This window comes from Dipodomys merriami, unplaced genomic scaffold (assembly GCF_024711535.1).
Source record: "Dipodomys merriami isolate MVZ:Mamm:240054 unplaced genomic scaffold, mDipMer1.0.p SCAF_11, whole genome shotgun sequence".
NCBI classification, from domain to species: Eukaryota; Metazoa; Chordata; class Mammalia; order Rodentia; family Heteromyidae; genus Dipodomys; species Dipodomys merriami.
The window spans coordinates 14,825,886-14,845,825 of NW_027202382.1; the positions used below are offsets into that span (position 1 = coordinate 14,825,886).

General features: G+C 39.5%; 1 protein-coding gene and 1 long non-coding RNA gene across 3 annotated transcripts in view; one reads left to right on the forward strand and one right to left on the reverse strand.

The window, feature by feature from the left end:
* The window catches only part of LOC138818499 (phospholipid-transporting ATPase FetA-like), a 67,523-nt gene that overhangs the window by 40,617 nt on the left and 6,966 nt on the right, over nt 1-19,940 (forward strand). The window contains exons 14-22 of the mRNA XM_070009426.1: nt 3,635-3,678; nt 6,435-6,597; nt 8,858-9,046; nt 11,636-11,751; nt 13,198-13,362; nt 15,568-15,679; nt 17,732-17,837; nt 18,190-18,337; nt 18,839-19,022. Coding sequence (XP_069865527.1) covers nt 3,635-3,678; nt 6,435-6,597; nt 8,858-9,046; nt 11,636-11,751; nt 13,198-13,362; nt 15,568-15,679; nt 17,732-17,837; nt 18,190-18,337; nt 18,839-19,022 — 1,227 coding nt within the window. The remainder of the gene's footprint in view (nt 1-3,634; nt 3,679-6,434; nt 6,598-8,857; nt 9,047-11,635; nt 11,752-13,197; nt 13,363-15,567; nt 15,680-17,731; nt 17,838-18,189; nt 18,338-18,838; nt 19,023-19,940) is intronic.
* The window catches only part of LOC138818509 (uncharacterized), a 30,581-nt gene continuing 12,483 nt past the window's right edge, over nt 1,843-19,940 (reverse strand). Inside the window, exons 3-5 of one of the 2 annotated variants that reach the window (XR_011369156.1) lie at nt 11,630-11,734; nt 6,147-6,236; nt 1,843-2,015 (exon numbers count right to left, since the gene is read on the reverse strand). This is a non-coding gene — a long non-coding RNA (uncharacterized lncRNA). The remainder of the gene's footprint in view (nt 2,016-6,146; nt 6,237-11,629; nt 11,735-19,940) is intronic. The other variant, XR_011369155.1, reaches the window with a different exon arrangement.

Below are 19,940 nucleotides of genomic sequence, written 5' to 3' on the forward strand. Positions count from 1 at the left end.
GCCTGACATGGGGTTACATATCTGTAATCCAAGCACTTGGATGGTAAGGAAGGAGAGTCATTATTTCAGAGCCAGTTTGGGCTACATTGCAGGGGTGACCAGCTTGGGCTACACAGTAAGATCCTATCTAAAAACAACAACAACAACAACAAAAAACATAAAGGAGAATGAAATTAAATCATTTGCAGAAAAATAGATAAATTGGAATGATCATGTTAATCGAAATCGAGGAGTGGAGGAAGGCAGAAGAAAAGGATGTGATCAAAGAACTTCATACATATAAATAGAAAAAAATGAAACCATTAAATTGTTTTTAAAGGGGGTGGGTTTAAAGAGGGGGCAGATTTAATCAACATATATATATGTATAGAAAAAAAATGCTGAACCACAAAAACAAACCAGCAACAAAAATTAAATAACAAAGGAATCCTAAACACTCCAGAACTCTTTTAGGTAACTTTCCTAATTGGCAAGTGTCCTGGAATTGGAAGTTTTTCATAGATCCACTAATGAATAACTTCTGTCCTCACAATAAGGTAAATTTGCTAGGGCCCAAGAAAATGACCTTATTACTGGCCTAAGAAAAGGAATCACTAGGGACAAGAAGATTAGCTGATATGGAAGATGAAGAATCAGAAGAAATAAGCTTTCTTTTTGTGTGTGTATGTGTGTCAGAACTGTGGCTTGAGCTTAGTGCTTTACATTCTTGCTTAGCTATTTCACTAAATGCTGGCACTCTACCACTTGAACCATACCTCCACGCCCAGCTTTTTATTAGTTAGTTGGAAATAGGCATCTCTCAGATTTATCTGCATGGGCTGGCATTGAATCTTGATACTCACATCTCAAATACTCAGACCTCTTCTTAGTAACTAGGATTATAGAAATGAGCCACTGGTGGCTAGTAAAAGGTAAGCTGGCTTGATTGCTTGCTTTCTCTTTTTTTCTTTTCTTTTCTTTCTTTTCTTCTTTTCCTTCTTTTCTTTTCTTTTCTTTCTTTCTTTCATGCTTTCTTTCTTTTCTTACTTCCTTCCTTTCCTTTTCTTTCTTTTTTCTTGTGCCAATCCTGGAGCTTGAACTCAGACTAGGCCCTGTCCCTGAGCTTTTGTATTTAAAACTAGTGCTCTACCACTTGAGCCACAGCTCCACTTCTGGCTTTTTTATGTGTGGTTAATTGGAGATGTGTCTCATGGACTTTCCTGTCTGAGTTGGCCTCAAACTGTGGTCCTCAGATCTCAGCCTCCTGAGTAGCTAGGATTTTAGGTATGAGCCACTGGCATCCAGCTCAGACATAAGCATCCTTAAAAACTCTCCTTTGAGGGGCTGGGAAGGTAGCTCAGTGGTAGAGCGCTTGCCTTGCATGCCTGAGGCCCTGGGTTCGATTCCTCAGCAACACATAAGCAAAAAGAAAAAAGCCAGAAGTGGCACTGTGGCTCAAGTGGTAGAGCGCTAGCCTTGAGCTGAAGAGCTGAGGGACAGCGCCCAGGCCCAGAGTTCAGGCCCCATGACCGGACCCAAAAAACAAAAAACAAACAAACAAAAAAAACCCTCCTTTGAATAACTATTCCTAGGTATCCTCCCAAAATAGAAACAGGAACTCAAATACTGCAAATGTACCTTGTAGCATTACTTACCATTGCCCAAAGATGGAAATAGCCCATATGTCCATCAATGAATGAATTTTTTTAAATTTTATTTTATTGTAAAGATGCTGTACAGAGTAAGGTAATATGTACTTTTCTTGTCGAACATTGTTAACCCCTCCTTTGTTGTTCTCCCACTATCTCTTCCCTCCCCACTCCCTCAGTCCTCCCTGCCACCCCCCAAAGTTGTAAAGTTCATTTCCAATACAGTATCTTACGAGTATCATTGTTGCAATGGGTCATCCTGTGTCCTTGTTTCAGCGTTTTGTTATTCCCCTTCCCCTCCCCAAATTAGATAAATGAATATACAAGATGCAGGGTACCAAAATCAAGTACAGTGCAACAGAGGATATAACATAGTGGGTGAAGAACCTACAAAAGAAAAAAAATCACTTAGTACATTAAAAACAACAACAACAAAGAAAGACCTCTGTGTCCAAATCTTGGGGTTCATTTCACTTAGCATCATCTTATATGGTCATTTGTACCTAGCTTTTGAGCTTTTCTGATCATCTGATAAAATTATCCTAGATGTATACTAATTATTGCAAATGACGGAAACCATGGGACCTATATTTCTTTGGGTCTGGCCTACTTCACTTAATAATGATTTTTTCCAAGTCTTTCCATTTCCTAACAAATGGGGCAGTGTCATTTTTGTGATGGAAGCATAGAATTCCATATATCACATTTTCTTGATCCATTCATCTACTGAGGGCATCTGGGTTGGATCCATATCTTAGCTGTGATTAACATACTTGTGCTGGTAGCTTTAGTGTGGCCTTTTTGTGATCATTATGCCCAGAAGTGGGATTGCTGGGTCATAGGAGCGCTCTATGTGTAATCTTTTGAGGAACCTCCATACTGCTTTCCAGAGTGGTTGAACAAGTTTATACTCCACCAACAGTGTAGTAGCATTCCTCTTTGGCCACATCCCCTCCAGCATCTGTTGTTATTAGATTTCTTGATTATAGCCATTCTAACTGGAGTGAGGTGGAGTCTTAATGTTGTTTTGATTTGCATTTCTTTTATAGCCAGAGAAGTTGAACAAATGAATGAGTTTTTTAAAGTGGTACATAACACAATAAATATGATTTGGCTATAAAATGTTTGGAACTAGGGGCATGGCTCACATGGTAGAACTCTTGTTTAGCAACTATGAGACCCTAAATTCAAACTTCAGTGCCACAAAAAAGTGAGGAAGTTTAATAAATGCTACAACATGTATGAAACTTTAACGTATTATATTAAGTGAAATAGGAAAGGCAATAAAAGACAAAAGTGCTAGTTATATGAAATATCTAGAATAAGAAAATCCATAGAGACACAAAGTAGAATACAGATCTCTAGGAGTTGGGGATAGTAAAGAATAGGAAGTTTCATTTGGAGAACTTTAAAAGCATTGGGGGGGGGATGTAGCTCAGTGGTATAGCACTTGCCTATCATGTATGAGGCTGTGGGTTTGATCCCCAGCACCACAAAAACAAAACAAAATTTAAAAAAAAAACAAAGTATTGCACATTATAGTGGTAATCTAGGTTTATTCCTGTAATCCCAGCTACTTGGGAGGCAGATTGGGAACACTGAAGTTTGAAGACAGCCTGGGGCATAGTGAGATTGTATTGAACATAGTGATGCAACTATTTAGAAGACATAGGTCGGAGGATCACAGTCCCAGGTCCTATCCAACATAATTGAAAAAAAAATGTCTTGGGGTATATGGCTCAAGTGGCAGAGTTCAAATCTCAGTACTACCAAATAGAAAGGAGGAACTAAATGGAATAGCTGCAAGATGAGGACCGGGGATGGGACTAGGGAGGACAGAACTAGAGAAGAGTGAGTGGGAAGGGGAGGGGAGGGCAAAGGGGATATACAGAGGTAACAGTTGCACATTGTGTATGTAATTAGTGCTTAGATTTTACACTTAAAAAACAGTAAAACAAAAAAAAAACACTCCCTGCTAACTCTTTGCTATATTTTCTTACTAATAGGTTACTGCCATGACAGAAATGGACAGAGTATGCCAGTCTGTGAGGTGAGTGGGTAAAGCCTGCTAGAAATCATGTAGGAACTGAGAGAGACTGAGCTCAAAAGAATTATTTTAACTTAACTGAGGCATCAGAAAACATTATGTAAATAGATTATATTAGAATAGCTTCTATATCTCTGTCTCTTTCCTTCCCTCTCTCCTCCTCTCTCCAAGCTGGCCTCAAACTCATGAGCCTCCTACCTCAGCTTCTAAGTGCTGGGAATTCAGGCATGCACCATGACATATAATGGCTTAATTTTCTTTATAAAATAATCTGTGCTATTCTTGATCTAACCAATGATTGGAAAAATGATTTCTTTGTCCATCCAATGATTGGATAAAGATAATTTGATACATATACACAATGGAGTATTATTCAGCTATAAAGAATTATGTCACTTTTCAGGAAAATGGATGAAATCGAAGATCACCATATTAAGAAAAGCCAAACTCAGAAAGATGAGTACCACATGTTTTCACTCATATGCAAAATATAGACCTAATAAACTTAATAATATGAAATGGTTGTGAGAGGTGACTGATTTGGGGGAACAAGTGGGTGGGAAGGATAAGGAGATGATAATGGGGGTGAGCATTATAAAAGTACATTATGTATGTGTGTGTGCATGAAAATAACACAGTGAAACTCACCAAAAGCTGTTTAAAAGGAACAGGGAATAGGGATGGCAGTTCCAAAAGCGTAATAATAGAGTGAATTTAATCAAAGTAAATTATATTCATGTTGTAAATATCACAATGAAACACTTTGTACAATGTGATACTAATAATCTTTCTTTGTCTCACACATTACAATTATTTTTCCATTTGTCAGTTTTTTAAATTAATTTCTTTCTGTGAGCCAGATACCAGTGGCTCATGCCTATAATCTTAGCTACTCAGGAGGCTGAGATCTGAAGATCATGGTTCAAAGCCAACCCTAGCAAGAAAGTCTATGAGACTGTTGTCTCCAGTTAACTAGCAAAAATCTGGAAGTGAAGCTATGACTCAAGTGGTGGAGCTCTAGCCTTCAGCAAGAAAAGCTCTGGGACAGTGAATAGGTCTTGAGTTTAAGCCCTAAGATGGGTACCAAAAATAGTGATGATGATTTCTTTCTGTGTAGAAAATTTACATTTATGTAATCCAGTCTGTCAATCTTTTTCCTCTGTTTAACTTCAAGATTTGTGACATACTCAACAGTCATTGTCTAGACAACTACAAATTTTTCTTCCTGTTCACTCTCTTCTACTATTTTTGCCAGTGCTGGACCTCATCTTTTGTTTATGGATTAGAGTTTAATCTCCCCCTAGTGAACCATAATTCTTCTAACAACACTACATCTAGATGAGAGTTAGAAAAAAACAGCATAGCTCACTAAAATTCCCCTTTTCCCAACACAGCACCAAGAAGGACAATTATGTTTACACTTGAATACTAGGACTCAGCCTAAGTAGAGGAACAATGAAGAACTAGAGAAAGATCCTTGAAAAAAATTTTTGGTAGTCCTAGGGCTTAAACTCAGGGCCTGAGCACAGTCCTTGAGCTTCTTTGTGCTCAAGGCTAGTGCTCTATCACTTGAGCCCACAGCCCTACTTCTAGCTTTGTCAAGTATTTATTAGAGATAAAAGTCTCACTGCAATGATCAGATTTCAGCCTCCTGAATAGCTAGGATTATAGGTATGAGCCACCATCACCCTGTTTGAGAATTCTTTGTGTGTTTATACTGGTCCTAGGGATTGAACCCAGGACCTGGGTCCTCTCCCTAAGTTTTTTTACCCAAGGCTAGCACTCTACCACTTAAGCCACAACTATATTTCCAGCATTTTGGAAGTCTCAAGGACTTTCTTGCCTTGGCTGGCTTACAACTATGATCCTCAGATCTCAGCCTTCTGAGTTTCTAGGATTATAGCATGAGCAAGTATTCTCGTATAGGCTGAATACATTTGTTAATAGCATCATACTCTAGGGTTGGTATAAGAAAATCTCAGTCCAGTATTCACTCATGGTAGCCACAAGCAGCCTAAAATGACAGTCAATGTATGTAGGAGCCAAGGTTATGGTAAGGCAAATGAATTTTAAGTTCACAGTCTGAGGCAAGAATTCAAATAGGAACATAAGCAAGACAGTAACTATGAGAGTTAGAGTCAGGAAGAATCAGGTATGCTGACAAGTCAAGCACAATTAAGTCTACAGACAAGCATGTATTTGAGCATAATGTCATGTGGCATTGCAATATTCCTATCTAGCTCTACCCCCCCCCACACACACACCTTTTTCTCTGGGGGATATAGTGCCAACCAACAAATGCCACCATGTCTGGTATGTATTTCCTTATCAACTCCCAAAATCAGGTAGTAAACAGTCATAAACAAGTTTACCTAGCCACTACTTCCTAATAAGAAATAGTTACTCTCAAATATTCAGGTTTAATTATCAGATAGGACTCTAGATATGGAAGAGTAGAATTTCAGGATTACCATTAATCATCCAGACTAGCTGAGGTGAAAAGGAGGCAAGAAGGTTCTTCCAAACCATGGAGAGATTGTTTCATGTAGGAAGGATCTTTTCTGGCAAAAAAAAATGAATGGACTGTCCTGTCATAGCTGCAGGTATCTTAGAAATTAGCAGTGTCTTTGCCATTTATATTGCTTTTTCTCTTCTCATCCTCCTTAGAGTTCTCATCATATTCCAGAAATGCCCCAAGTTGACTTTCTACAAAAAGTTCACCTATTACTAAGAACTTTGTTCTGCCTTATATGTTCCAGGAAGACAAGGTTGATTTCTCCTACAATGAATTCGCAGACCCTAAATTTTCATTTTATGACAAGACTTTGGTGGAAGCAGTAAAAAGTGGAGATCACTGGGTGCACCTGTTTTTCCTCACCCTTTCGTTATGTCACACTGTGATATCAGAAGAGAAAGTGGAAGGTGAGGAAGAACCCTTGTGATGGGCTGAGAATTATCCCAAGGTCTAGGCTATTTGGAGGTGGGGATGATTTTATATTATTGCAATGGCTTAATCTAAGGGAGAAAAACCCTTGCAATAGGAGCACTGTCCTTCTGAGAATTAATTGATAGGCAGCAAGCATAAAGGCATTCAAGTAGAAAATAACTTCTTGAGTCATCCTCTTGTTAAACAATTTGAAGGTATCCTCACACTTCTTAGTTTTCTTAGTAATCAGGTGTGATAAAAATCATCCAGCAATTTATCCGAACTTTAAAATAATGAATTTACCAGCAAATGCTAGAAGTAGAGGTGTGGCTCAAATGGTAGAGCCACTTCAACAAAAAGGCCAGGTGAAGTGAAGCTCTGAGTTCAAACCTTAGTACTAAAAAACAAAACATTTTTTTAAAACTTTTTTCCTGGCAGTATTAGAGTTTGAACTCAGAGCCTTATATTGAAAAGCAGTTACTTTACCACTTAAGCTACATCTACAACCCTTTGTGTTCATTATTTTTTTTAATAGATTCTTGGCTTTTGCTTGGACTAGCATAACCACAATCCTCCTATTTATGCTGCTGGTATAGTTGGGATAACCAATGTACACCACTGTACCAGCTTTTTATTGGACATGGGATCTCATAAACTTTTTTTCCGGTCTGACCTCAAACTTATACTAATCTCAGCCTCCTGAGTAGCTAGGATTACAGGCAAGAGACATCCAGTGTCACTTTAAGTCAGTGCTCATAACATTACCTTCAATGCCATATATTTGTGTATCACTTCACAGTTTTACAAATTGGTTCCATTTATAGGTATCATTTCACAGTTTTACAAATTGGTTCCATTTATATTATCTTCTACAATCTTCACAACAGCCCTCTGAGATAGAGGACAGGAAAAATGATCCTAGTATTAGAGAATGGAACAGAAGCTAAAAAGTGATTAAGTTACTTGTCTAAAACACGATAGTAAAGAAAGGCAGAGATAAAAACCTAAATCTCATGTTTCCTGGACCTGTGAGCTCCCATACCATCACATGTTCCTCTGGCTCTGCCCTCCCAAGAAGCTACCATTGTTTGAAGCATATCTGTCCTTGTTTTTATTTATACACAAGAAAGTGGTCTCAATTGTCAAGTAGATCCATCTTATTTATGTCTGATGTAAAAATATATTCACCTGCCTATTCACAAGTATAAGATTTTAATAATGCCTAATTTTTAAAAATCAAATTAATCTTCAGAAGAGAAATAATCTGAAATATGCCTCTGGTTATGATAATTTCTTAACATAGGAGTTCCAGAAAATGTTGAATTTTTGAGTAATAGCAGATGAAAGTCATTTAGTTTCCTAGGATGAGTTAAAGGTGATAACACTTGTGTGTGTGTGTGTGTGTGTGTGTGTGTGTGTGTGAGAGAGAGAGAGAGAGAGAGAGAGAGAGAGAGAGAGAGAGAGAGAGAGAGAGTTGAGTATAATATGGAGACAGATAAGTATGTATAATATTTTACCAAAGTGTGGTTGATCATATGCAGAAGTACCTTATGCCACATATGTATGAGAATCACCCAAGAGATTTGTTAAAAATTCAATTTCCTATGTATGCTTGCAGACTTTGTGATTCTGGATTCACTAAGTTTGAGTAAGGCCCAAAGAATCTACATTTTTAGCAAGCTCTCTGTGTCATCTGTGTGTGTGTGTGTGTGTGTGTGTGTGTGTGTGTGTGTGTGTGTGTGTGTGTGTGTGTGTGTGTGTGTGTGTGTGTGTGTGTGTGTGTGTGTGTGTGTGCCACAGCTCTACCTCTGGCTTTTTTCTAGTTAATTGGAGATAAGAGTCTCACTAACTTGCCTGCCCAGTCTGGCTTCAAACCACAATCCTTACATCTCAGCCTCCAGAGTAGCTAGGATTACAAGCATGAACTACTGGCACCTGACTCTCTGGGCCATCTTTACCCACTGACATTGAAAAGTAACTGCTTTTGTTTTGTATGTACCCATTGCATGGTACCATTTAGCACAGTCATAGTGACTCAGGTGTGTGAAATAAGTTGAAAAGATTGGAAATGAAAAAAAGACTGACATGTTCTATGCAACCTGACCTTTTAGGGCCAGACTTGTGAGGACATTTTGAAGGAGGATATCTTCTTCTGGGTCCATCTTTATGTAGCCCACTTGAAAGATGGTGTCATTTCTGGGTGGACTTCAGCTTCTCATCTCTGTGAGCTCTAGTTGCCCTCTTCTCTCCTGTCAGGTATGCTGGTGTACCAGGCTCAGTCACCAGATGAAGGTGCCTTGGTCACTGCTGCCAGAAACTTTGGCTTTGTGTTCCGTTCCCGCACATCTGAGACAATCACCATGGTCGAAATGGGAGAAACCAAAGTTTACCAGCTGCTGGCTATTTTGGACTTCAGCAATGTGCGCAAGAGGATGTCTGTAATTGGTGGGTGCCCCTCCCAGTCAGCCTTCTGGCCTTCTGGCCTTTACACACTCCTGAACATTAACTTTCTCTTTACTCACAGACGCTTTTTCCCACTCACATACCTTCTTAGAGACACTATGCCTCAAATACAAATGTAGCCAGTCCCACTTCCTCTCTCATCTTTAATTTTCTCCCACATACATATCAGGGCTTGCTGCCATATACCAAGTCTCTTCTCTGATGTTATGAGGTAATGGCTTATCAACACCCTCAAAACCAAGATGAGGTCAGGAACTAAATTTATAAAGCCTCAGTATGGAGTAAGAGATGGGAGCAAATAAAATAGTCTGACAGTCTGTTCTCCTTATTTACAGGTTCATGGATTCAATCAACCATGTATCAAAATATTGGGGCGGGGGCAGGGGGAGTTGTGGCCAGGTGCTAGTGGCTCATGCCTGTAATCCTAGCTACTCAGGAGTAGCTGATATCTCAGGATTGCTGTTCAAAGCCACCCAAGCAAGAAAACTGTGAGACTCATCTCCAATAAAAAGCTACCAAAAGCCAGAAGTGTCTCAAGCAGTAGAGCACTAGCCTTGAGCATAAAAGCTCAGGGACAGCACCCAGACTCTGAGTTCAAACTCTAATACTGGAATGCACAATTATGTCTAAGGATGTAATTCAGTAGTAGGGTATATGCTTAGCATATACAAAAACCTGGGTTCAGCCGGGCGCTGGTGGCTCACGCCTGTAATCCTAGCTACTCAGGAGGCTGAGATCTGAGGATCGTGGTTCAAAGCCAGCCCGGGCAGGAAAGACCGCGAGACTCCTATCTCCAATAAACCACCAGAAAACCGGAAGTGGCGCTGTAGCTCAAGTGGTAGAGCGCTCGCCTTGAGCTGAAGAGCTGAGGGACAGCGCCCAGGCCCAGAGTTCAAGCCCCACGACCGACAAAAAAAAAAAAAAAAAAAAAAAAACCTGGGTTCATTAGGTGATACGACAAAACTAACAGGACTTAAGAAACAAAGAACTCCCACTCATCTGGTCGAACCACTACTAAATATCCCCATGCTGCTGATCACATGTATGGTGTATAGCATGTGAACACCATTATATGTTATAGACTGTGATAGACAATTTGCTCCAGGAAAGTTAGAATGAACTTGTGACTTTAAATGAGCATCATTATTCCACAATATTGTGAAATTCCGGAAATTATGTAATCCCTTAATCACAATAAAAAAAAAAAAGAACCTCGGGGAAGGTAGGGAGGGAAGGGATGGTAGGGGGAAAACAATGGAGGGGGTAACAATGTTCAAGAGGAAGTGTACTCATTACCTCACTCATGTAACTGTAACCCTCTGTATAGTATATTTACAATAAAAAAAAAGAAAAGAAAAGACTTTAAATGTTTCCAACATACAAAAAGAATGTACCTCTAGGCTAATGGACACATTACTTAACCTGATCTGATCATTATGCATTGTATTCATGTATGAAAATGTCACACTGAACCCCATAAATGTACAATTAAAAATAAGTTATTTTAAAATAATAAAAAGGACAAAAGAAAAACATGCAAAAAAAAAAAAAACCCTGGGTTCAAACCCCTATACCCACCCAAAAAAGTTACACCTTTACAGAACATGTACAAACATTTTTACTTATTTTGTTCCCTAAATAATACAGTATTCTAGCTACTTAATAACTTGTAATCCTAATTACTCAGGAAGCCATCCCTAGGCAACAATATGAGATCCTAAACAAAAAACAAGCAAAGCAAGAAAGGTTAGGACATGGTTCAAGTGATAGAATGCTGTTTAGTAAATATGAGGCCCTGCAAGTAGATCCCAGTACTGAAGGAGGGGAAAGGTGAGGAGGAGGAAGAGGAGGAGGAGGAGGGAAGGAGAAAGAGGAGGAAAAAGAAGAAAAAAGCAACTGTGATTCTGTATCATGGAGTCTTCCGCAAGGAATATTAAACTCATGGAAGAACTGGTTTCATAAGTTCCTTCGTCATTCTCACCAGCCCTTACCACATAATTACTCATTGAGTTCTTGATCTCTATATTAATTGCTTTTACATTACTGTGACCAGAATACCTGACAGAAACAATTTAAAGGAAGGAAACATTTTAACTATTTACAGTTTCAGAGATATCATTCCATTATCTTGGGAAGAGCATTATATAGCAGAGTAGTTCATATCCTAGCAGTCAAAAAACAAAGAAAAGGGCTACAGGAAGAGGCTAGGGCAAGGTATTACCCCCAAGGGATATATAACCAATAACCTACTTCCTCTAACTAGGTCCTTCCTCCTACCTTTCCCAACTTCCCACTAGAGTCATTATACTATGAATCTATCAAGGGATTAATCGGTTCATTAGTTCGAAGCCTTCATGATCTAATTGTCTCTGCAAATGCCATCACAGAGAGCACTCTAAAGAATGTCACTTCTCAATTTAATAAAATTGACAATATTAACCATTACAGCCTCCAAAGGTAACAGAAACAAGTATCATGGGGAACACCATGCTGCCATCTCTCCAAAGACCCTGACAAGTTCTTTTAACAGTAGATTTATATAGTTACTTTGCTTAATTTACTCACTTTTAGTGCGAACACCTGAAGATCGGATAATGTTGTTCTGTAAGGGAGCAGATACCATCATCAGTGAGCTTCTTCATCCATCCTCTACATCACTTAATGAAGAAACTATGAAACATTTAGATGTAAGTATTTAGGCTACAGGTGGCAGAAGTTTGGATAGTTCTCTATCTGGATAGATGTCTACAAATGTGTCCCCATGTCGTGTGTTTCTATATAGGTATATATCAGCATCTATCTCTTTAGTTGATAGAAGACTATCAACTAAGTAAAAGTTTCATTCAACAGAATCATAAAAGATATTATCTTTTGTCTCCTTAACTTGGCATAATGTTTTTAAGGTTTATCTAAGTTGTAACATATATCAATGTTTCATTCCTTTTTATTACCAAATAACATTTCATTATACAAATATACCATATTGTATTTATCTATTAATCTGTTGATGTAAATTTAGTTTGTTTCAGCTTTTTGGCTATTATGTGAAATTTTGTGTCCAGTTGGTATTTTCACTGAGCACATTTTCAACTTCTATGTCAAAGAGTTGGTAGAACAAGACCCCGGGTGCATGACAAGGATAGTGTCTGTGAGAGCACTAATGAAAATCAGAATAGTTTCAATATTCCTGCCTCATTAGGTCCCATAGTCAGACTTGATACTTGAGCCTGCTAATATGGGAGGTCTTATTCCACCAGCCATAATTACCTTTAGGATACAAAGCAGAAAATGCCAAACCTGAACGACTCTCAGGATCCATTTAATACCTCCCTTTCTTGTCCATATGATTAGAATCCTCAAAAATACCTCCTTTCTCCCTGTTTTACTTCCTGTTACTTCTGCTCTCCAGGATTTGAGATATAGCATAAACTTTGTGAGTGTACTAAATAAGACACTACTAAATTGTGCACTTTAAAGAAAAAATATTATCAACTTTAAAGGGAAAATAAAGATCAGTGAAGTGTTTTACACAAGACAACTCTTATATATTACACTGTTTCCTAGGAGCCATATGGTCTATGTTTCACCTTCCTGAACAATGATGTAGGGTATCTTCTCAGAGAGTATTTCCCTAGACTAGCTTCGAAGGATTGTGGGGGCATATAACTGTTTTAGACCTTTTGAAATGTTTTCATGTTTAACAGATATTTACAGTAGGGCATGACTATAATACATTTGAATAGCCTCTGGTGATAAACCTGTCAGAATCTATCTCAAATAACCCACTCATACAGAAGCATAGCCTCACTCCCTCTATGGCTGGGATAAGCCAACAAGTCACACAAAACAGGTTACAGAAGGGATTTGCCTTCAAATCTTGGTCTGTCCACTCCAATAATATCCAGTACTAAGAAAGAAAACACAAACATGGAGAAATGATCATATTAACATATATTGTCCCATCTTGGGATATTGTGCTAAGAAAGTTCAAGAACTTTCTACTTAGACCAGATTCTAATCCCATGGTACAATTAAGCCCTATTTTTCAGGCAGATGAGACCTCTGAGGTCAGTCTGCCACTCCTTTGACTCAGCCTTTACCCAACTCAGATTTGGTGCACATACATCTTCCAGGACTTTGCCAGTGAAGGCCTTCGCACCCTCATGGTGACCTACCGAGAATTGGACTATGAGTATTTCAGTACTTGGAACAAGAAGCACAATGAAGCCTGCCTATCTTTGGAGAACCGGGAGGGTAAATTGTCCTTTGTCTATGATGAGATTGAAAAAGACTTGATGGTGAGTGCAATGAAGTGAGGGACAGACTAGGGGCAGGGATTGGGGTGGTAGACTAAGAAAGGGCTCTGAGAGTAGCCTTCAGCAATTGACCAACATGTGAGAGCTCTCTAAGAGAAAGACAGGCAGGCTTAGCAGGAAAACCCGAGAGTTTTGGGATATATCAAAAAGTGAATGTGCTGGGCACCAGTGGCTCGTGCCTGCCTGCCTATGATCCTAACTACTCAGGAAGCTGAAATCTGAGGTTCACAATTCAATATGAGCCTGGGAAGGAAAGTTCATGAAACTCTTATCCCAATTAACCACCAAAAATGCTGAAGTAGAGCTGTGGGTCAAGTGGTAGTGCATTAGCCTTGAGTATAAAAGCTCAGGGACAGTGGCTAGGCCCTGAGTTCAAGCCCCAACACTGGAATATACACAGAGACATATACATACACATACATGTGTACAAACATATACACACACATACACACACACAAGTGACTCCAGCCTGCTGGCACAAAAAGGAAAACCAGATCTATACTCTCAGAGGGTTCTACCCTTACCAGTATATCCAGGAAGGCTAGGTACTGGTTTTCAAGCTAATTCATTATGCCTGGATCTTCTGAATTAATAATGAAAAAATGAACTAGTTATAATAAAAAATAATTTTTCTGGTAGCGTTTCTTATCCTGAAGCTGCACATAGAAGCTAAGTAATCTGGGGGAAATCAAGACTATGAATAATATAAATATTGTTAACTGTGTGCCAAACATTTTAGTAGTAGGAAACAACAAAATACATTGTATACAGTATGCTAAATGATGAAAGTGCTACAGGGAAAAATAAATCTAGGAAGGGAGTATGTTTGGTTTTGACAGTATTGGGGTTTGAACTCAGGGCCTTGTGCTTGCTAAGCAGGCATTTTACCACCTAGACAATGCCCCAGCTCTTTTTGCTCTGGTTATTTTCAAGATAGGGTTTTTCTTTTTCCTTAGGCCAGTCTGGACTATGATCCTCCTATTTTATACTTCCTACCATAGCTGGCATGACAGGTGCATGCCCTGCACCCAGCATTTTCTGGTGCTATAGGGTCTTGTGAATTTTTTGCTTAGGCTGACTAGAATAGTGATCCTCTCTGGCTCCTGAATAGCGGGGATGATATGTGTGCCCTAGTGGGCCCAGTTATCATTATTGCTATTTTAGATAGGAGAGTTAGAAAACAGCATGTTTATTGCAGAGAAAAAACTTCAGAAGAGACCACTGGCACCCAGAGAAGAGAGCCACTGGCACCCAGCTTTGTCTGGAATTTTAAAGTAGAGCCAAAACTGTGTTTGCTTGATGTGTTGAATTATAAAATATGAGAAAAAGAAGTTAAGGATGATCCAAAAATTTTTTATCAGACTAATAGAGAATGGCTTTGCTATAAAAGGAGTAATTAATACATTTTATCCTCTTCAATAAAGCCAGTTGTGAGCAGATTGTGAACCCGAGCTCAACCAATCTGAGCAGAAGGGCAGAGCAATTTACTGAACCAAAAAGAAAATTTCCTCTTCATAGTCAATCTTTCTAGGAGTCCTAGAATGAATCATTCAGTAGTTTGTCCATCTGTCAATTCCTTGGCTGAGTCCTGAGTCTAAGATATTATTGAAGGAAATAACTACAAGACTCTTAATCTAATGTGAGGGAAATAATTATTAAAGCCTTAGAAGCAAGGGAAGGGGTGACACTGTCCAAAAAGAAATGTACTGTTTACCTGACTTATGTAACTGTAACCCCTCTGTACATCACCTTTATAATAACAATAAAATTAATTAATAAAAAATTAGCCCTGGGGGTATAAACAATGAGATACATTCCAGCCCTTGTCAGGCTGAAAGAAAAACTAGAGTAATATATGAAGTGCCCTTATCTAAGATGCACCATGTTTTAGGATAGGAAGTATGGTAGGAAGCAAGAGAAAAGTGAAGGTGTGTTGTGAAACAGATGGCTTAGAAGTAGCACATAGCTTCATATATCACTGAGGCCCTTACCCTCTCTAGTTCCTAATACTGTATTTCTATATCTGATTTCAGGGGATGGTTGAAAAGCTATTTGTGTTGAGAGACAGAGTATGCTGAGTTGTATCCCACAGGGATCTTCAGCTCCCTCAAGAATGATGAGGTGCTAGTTCCGTTGTGAGGTAACACTAACTAGTGTGCTTCTCCCTTTTCCTCACTCTATTTGAAGCTGTTAGGGGCCACAGCCATAGAAGACAAGCTGCAAGATGAAGTACCTGAGACAATCAGCACTTTGAAAAAAGCCAAAATTAAAATATGGGTTTTGACTGGTGATAAGCAAGGTAAAGGGAAGCTTCTAGCCTGAACCATCCTTAACACACTCACTTCAACTATTTCTTTTCTTCTTCATTTTCTTTTATTTTTCTCTGAGCAATTTTTTTGACAAATGCCTGCAACTAAGATCAAGACCTTACAGTACACTTTCATTTCCAGTTTTGTATTCAATTTTTCTGAGCATATTCTTTTTTCTTTTTTGGGGGTGGGGTCCGGTTGTGGGGCCTGAACTCTGGGCCTGGGTGCTGTCCCTCAGGTCTTCAGCTCAAGGCTAGCACTCTACCACTTGAGCCACAGCGCCACTTCCGGCTTTTTTCTTTTTGCTTATGTGGTGCTGAGGAATGGAACCCAGGGCCTCAGGCATGCAAGGCAAGCGCTCTACCACTGAGCCACTTTCCCAGCCCCTCTGAGCATATTCTTGATGTTAGATGCTATATTAGTTATTGAAGACATAGAGATAAATCATTCAGAAATGACTTGCCAGTCGAAATAATACAGGCTAAAAACTTTAAAGTTGTCTTTACTATTATATTCCTCTTTGTTGTCCCAAGGATCCATTTTTTTCATCATGCCACATTAATTTGAAAATCCACTGGAGTATACCAGCATCCTAGTTCAGCCTTCATACTTTGTTATCTGTATTTCTGCAAAAAGATTCTTACCTGATCTTTCTTTTGCCCTTACTGATTTCAACAGAGCCTGCATACAACCATCAGCTTAATCTTCTTCAAACTCATTTAATGATGTCACTCCACTGAGGTACATACAGTCTGACCATGTTATATAAGTCAGACTCCTCAATCTGGCCTTCAATCTGTTGCTAGCCAGGCATTCCTATCTCCATCCTAATATGACTATTAGGATGTCCCCAAACATTCAATTTTTACTGTGGAGCCTATGTTTGGGTTGTTTCCCGACTTGAAATAATTTTCCCTACCCTAAACAATCCTATTCATCCTTCAGAAGTCCTTCCTGCCAGAAAGTGTCTATGACTATTGAGATCTCTCAATTCTCATACAAGTTATAGCCAGGATTCAGGATTTAATTTAAAATTTTTTTCTTCTTGGTATGAATTTATTTCAAATCTAGGTCTCTCAATGTAAAAAAAAAAAAGCATAAAACTTGTCTCAGTCACTAATACAATTTAGCATAGGCACAGGGCTGTTTGAAAAACTATATCCTGATTGTCTAAAGAAATGAATACAGACTGGAATTGTTTTGCAAAGTCAGGGGAGGCTGGCAGCAGTGGCTCATGCCTGTAATCCTAGCTACTCAGGAGGCTGAGATCTGCGGGTCATGGTTCAAAGCCAGCTGAGGCAGGAAAGTCTGTGAGATTCTTTTTTTTTTTTTTTTTTTAGGGTCCGGTCGTGGGGCCTGAGCTCTGGGCCTGGGCACTGTCCCTCAGCTCTTCAGCTCAAGGCTATTCTACCACCTGAGCCACAGCGCCACTTCCGGCTTTTTTTCTTTTTGCTTATGTGGTGCTAAGGAATGGAACCCAGGGCCTCAGGCATGCAAGGCAAGCGCTCTACCACTGAGCCACCTTCCCAGCCCTGTCTGTGAGATTCTTATCTCTGATTAACCCCAGAAAACTAGAAGTGACACCGTGGCTCAAAGTGGTAGAGCACTAGCCTTGAGCTCATTGTTTATACCCCAGGGCTAATTTTTTATTAATTAATTTTATTGTTATTATAAAAGTGATGTACAGAGGGGTTATAGCACTCAAGTTCTGAGTTCAAGCTCTCAAGCTCCATGGCCAACAACAACAACAAAAGTAGGGTTAGGCTTTCTAGAGAAGGCTAAGCCTGAATATTCCTAGTAACTAACAAATAACTCACAAGTATTTACCAAGTAGACACTCACTTGTGGCTGTTTGCATATAGTCTTCAATGGTTTAGAAAAACGTATTATGACTGCATCCAAATTTGTCTACATAGCAAATGTAGACAAATGGGCTAAGCCCACTGTTGGAGCCTAAATGACTACATCTTTTTTTTTTTTTTAAAAGAACTCCCTTTCTACAAACATCAGCCAAAGTGAGACTTGTGTTCCCTTCTCTACAGAGACTGCTGTGAACATTGCCTACTCCTGTAATATATTCAAGGATGAAATGGATGAGGTGTTCATAGTAGAAGGCAAGAATAGTGAGACAATTCAGAAAGAACTCAGGTATGGATGGAAAGTGGCCATACCCAATTCCTGGACCTAAGAATTCCCACTCATAATTTCCCCCATAGGGTCCCAACATTACCAGAAGGAATAGGAAGAAATGAAAGAAGGGAAACAAGAAAAAGAAAATATTTGAGAGAATTTTTAAAAGAAGCATTCAGACTAAATGCATTGGAGTATGGGTTTGGAGAAGTGTAGCATATGGATGGACAACAACCTACAGCAGTCCAGTCTGAGGTCTTGCCTGGCTTTGCAGAGGCCCGGTATCCTCCTGTCACTTTCATTTCAGGACACATTTTCCTTCCTAACTTCTGTGTCTTCACAGAATCTAACAATTACTCTTGGCTTTCAGGTCAGCAAGGAACAAGATGAAACCCGAGTCTCTTCTGGAATCAGATCCCATAAACATTCTCCTCACAAAGGAGCCCAAAACGCCCTTCAAAATACCTGAGGAGAAACCCAATAGCAACTATGGCTTGGTCATCAATGGCTACAGTCTGGTGGGCAACACAAAGTTATAGCTCTGTTCTTTTTTTCCCTTTAGAAGGGAAATTTCAACGCTCCTTCCTTATGAATCCTATTTCCCCACCTGAGGTTCTCTTGCCTGAAAGACATTCCCCAAGGTACTCTAGGCCAGGGTTAAAGGAAGAAAGCGAAGTCAAGACAACTTTCTTCTTTAACTAAATTCTTGACTACTGGCCTGTCACTAGGGAAAATGGGAGATCAAGTAGAACCAGACTCTCCAAAAAGCCATTGGTCCTATAGCCTCATCAACTGATTTGACCCAGTGAGATGTCCTGACCAATTTCCCATTAGAGGATCCCTAGAACTCACTTGGGGCGGGGTAGACCTCACTGGAGAGATCTGGCACTTTGAGAGCAGCTCAGCCTGCCCTTCAAAGGACAGAAGAGAAAGGAAGAAAGGGGAGGGATCTGGGAAGACCCTGCCTTAAGAGTCTTTTGGAGCATCCTGAAGAGTGAGTATATATCCTGGTCTTGCAGGCCTATGCTCTAGAAGGGGACCTGGAGTTAGAACTACTACGAACAGCATGCATGTGCAAAGGGGTGGTCTGCTGCCGGATGACACCCCTTCAGAAGGCCCAGGTGGTAGAGTTGGTGAAGAAGTACAAGGCAGTGGTGACACTGGCCATCGGAGATGGGGCCAATGATGTCAGCATGATCAAAGGCATGTTCAGTAGTCCCCAGCCATGGTTTGCCTCTTTCTTCATTAATGGGAAAAGTGATCTGGGTGGTACTGTATTACTAGCTCATACTCCTACTTGTCAAATGCAATATACATTTGTACTGTTTTTAAAACTCCATTCATGTTACTCTATACCAGCACCCTCACTTATTTATATCCGCCTACATCTGCCCTTATCCACAAGCATGCATACATTCAAATTCATTCACTTACACTGATAGTAAGTGCACACACAGATCCACATAGTCTCACATGAACCCATGCATACATTTACACAGCAGGCAGTACAACTATATACCCTCTATCTACAATAGCTTCAGGTTGACAAAAAAAAAATTCTGGGCCAGACTTACAGTGTATATTGTTTTGGAAGGCTGTAGCTTATAGTCTCAAAGTACCCTGAGACCATGTTCTGAACAACTTGCCCTGGCTTCCTTGGCTGGAGGTCACGTCAGACTAATAGAAACAAATGGCCAAAATGCATTGGTTTACTTTCAGGTAAATGTTGTTATCCCCTAGCAGTTTGCCACTGTGTGAGATAAGGACAAAATCTACAAGTCCTCTAGTCCCAATCTCACGCACCACACAAGCAACACTATTCAGGTTCCATTCAACAGTATTCAACTTCAATTCTACGAAGTATTCTTGCTTGCTTTCCTGTTTCTAGAACCACCCTGGCCTTAGAGGTTTCATTAAGCTATTCAACGGTAATGTCAGTGAATTTGGCCAAAAGAATAGTGAATTACCACAGGCCAATTAAAACTTTTAGGAACTTCAGTCTTACATTCCATCAAATATAATCTTTGCTTTATCCAGAAAAAAAAAAAAACCTAGATCCCCTGAAGAGTTCACTAAAAAAAGTGTGCATGACACATTCTTTCCAACAGAAGTCAGTCCCTT